Source organism: Rhincodon typus, chromosome 42 (genome assembly GCF_021869965.1).
Source record: "Rhincodon typus isolate 14 chromosome 42, sRhiTyp1.1, whole genome shotgun sequence".
NCBI classification, from domain to species: domain Eukaryota; kingdom Metazoa; phylum Chordata; class Chondrichthyes; order Orectolobiformes; family Rhincodontidae; genus Rhincodon; species Rhincodon typus.
Genome location: NC_063373.1, coordinates 6,074,397 through 6,075,857, shown reverse-complemented (window position 1 = coordinate 6,075,857; position 1,461 = coordinate 6,074,397). Strand labels below are relative to the sequence as shown.

At 59.5% G+C, this 1,461-nt stretch overlaps 1 protein-coding gene across 1 annotated transcript in view; it reads right to left on the bottom strand.

Moving 5' to 3' along the window:
- The window catches only part of LOC125487504 (adenylate cyclase type 2), a 2,645-nt gene extending 2,269 nt beyond the window's left edge, over positions 1–376 (bottom strand). Inside the window, exon 1 of the mRNA XM_048619108.1 lies at positions 316–376. Coding sequence (XP_048475065.1) covers positions 316–376 — 61 coding nt within the window. The remainder of the gene's footprint in view (positions 1–315) is intronic.
- Positions 377–1,461: the final 1,085 nt, after the last annotated feature.

Below are 1,461 nucleotides of genomic sequence, written 5' to 3'. Positions count from 1 at the left end.
GGAGCAAGCACTGTCGGAGGGTCAGTGCCGAGGGAGCGGGCACTGTCAAGAGGATTCGCGCCTATTGAGCAGGCACAGTCGGAGGGTCAGTGCCCGCTCCCTCAGTACTGACCCTCCGACAGTGCGGCACTCCCTCAATAGGGACAGGCCGGAACGGACTGTTCCCCCTAGCCCACAACCAATCCCCCTGCCTCTCCTTCCCCCAAGGCCGATCCCCACCCCCTCGTGACACACCCCTCCCCTCCCGCCGAATGTCCTCCATCCCGTAAGAATCTCAGCCGCACCCCTCAGATCCTGGTGATCTGAGGCAAATACAGGAATCGCTGGAGAAACTCTGCAGCGTCTCCGTGCGGAGTGACACCAAGAGAGAGAACATTTCTCGGTCCACTCTGGGCTCCCCCACTCCCCTCGAACTCCTCACTACCGAACCGGGAGGTGGAATCGTGTTTCTGTTCGGGGAGGAGGAAGAGGAGCGAGGGGGACCAGAGGGTATGGAGGGAGAGGGCAGGGCCACCGGGAGTGTAAATGGTTGTGCGTGTGAGATAGAGAGATGGGAAAATAGAGAGAGTGGGGTTCTCATTACTGACGAATGAGACCCCAAGGGGACGAGGTCTATATGGAGGGGGTCGAGGGTGGTCGGGGAGGTTTTATTGAGGGGAGGGGCTCTGCACTCATTGCTGGCCGGTTCTCTAACCATCTCTTTCCCTTCCTCTCTCTCTCTCTCACCCGCCCCCTCCACAACCAGGCAGTACGGCTCTCCCTCCCTCCGTCACGGTCTATCCCCCTCCCCTGAGGAGCTCGCCCCACTCAGACACGGCCACCCTCAGGTGCCTGGTGAGCGGTTTCAAACCGGGCCTGGTGGGTGGGCCTCGAGTGGATTTCGGGCAGCTCCCTGGATCGGTTCAGGTACCAGCTGGAACCCGGTGACCCCTGGAGGAGGGGCGGGGTCGGGTCTGGTACCCCCTCCCACCCCATCCTCAACACCCCACACACACCCTCCTTCCCTGAGGGACCTTCTGGAACGTTTGCCAATTGACCCCTGACCTCTCATCCTGCCCAACTTCGCCACCCTGAGGAACCTTCTGGAACATTTGGCCATCGAAACGTGTCACTTGCACTCCCCCCTCCAAACCCCAACCCCCGTCCTCGCCCTCTACACCCACCTCCTGGAGGAAACTTCTGGAACAATTGTCAATTGACCCATCACCTCTCCCCAGTGACCTCCCTCATGACCCCACCCTCCATCCGTGAGGAACTTTCTGGAACATTTATCATTCAACCCCTTGACCTCCCAACCTCCCTCCCTGAGGAACCTTCTGGAACATTCGTTGTTCGACCCTTGACCTCCCAACTTGAGGAACCTACTGGAACATTCATTGTTCGACCCTTGACCTCCCAACCTCCCTCCCTGAGGAACCTTCTGGAACATTTATCGTTCGACCCTTGACCTCCCAACCTCCC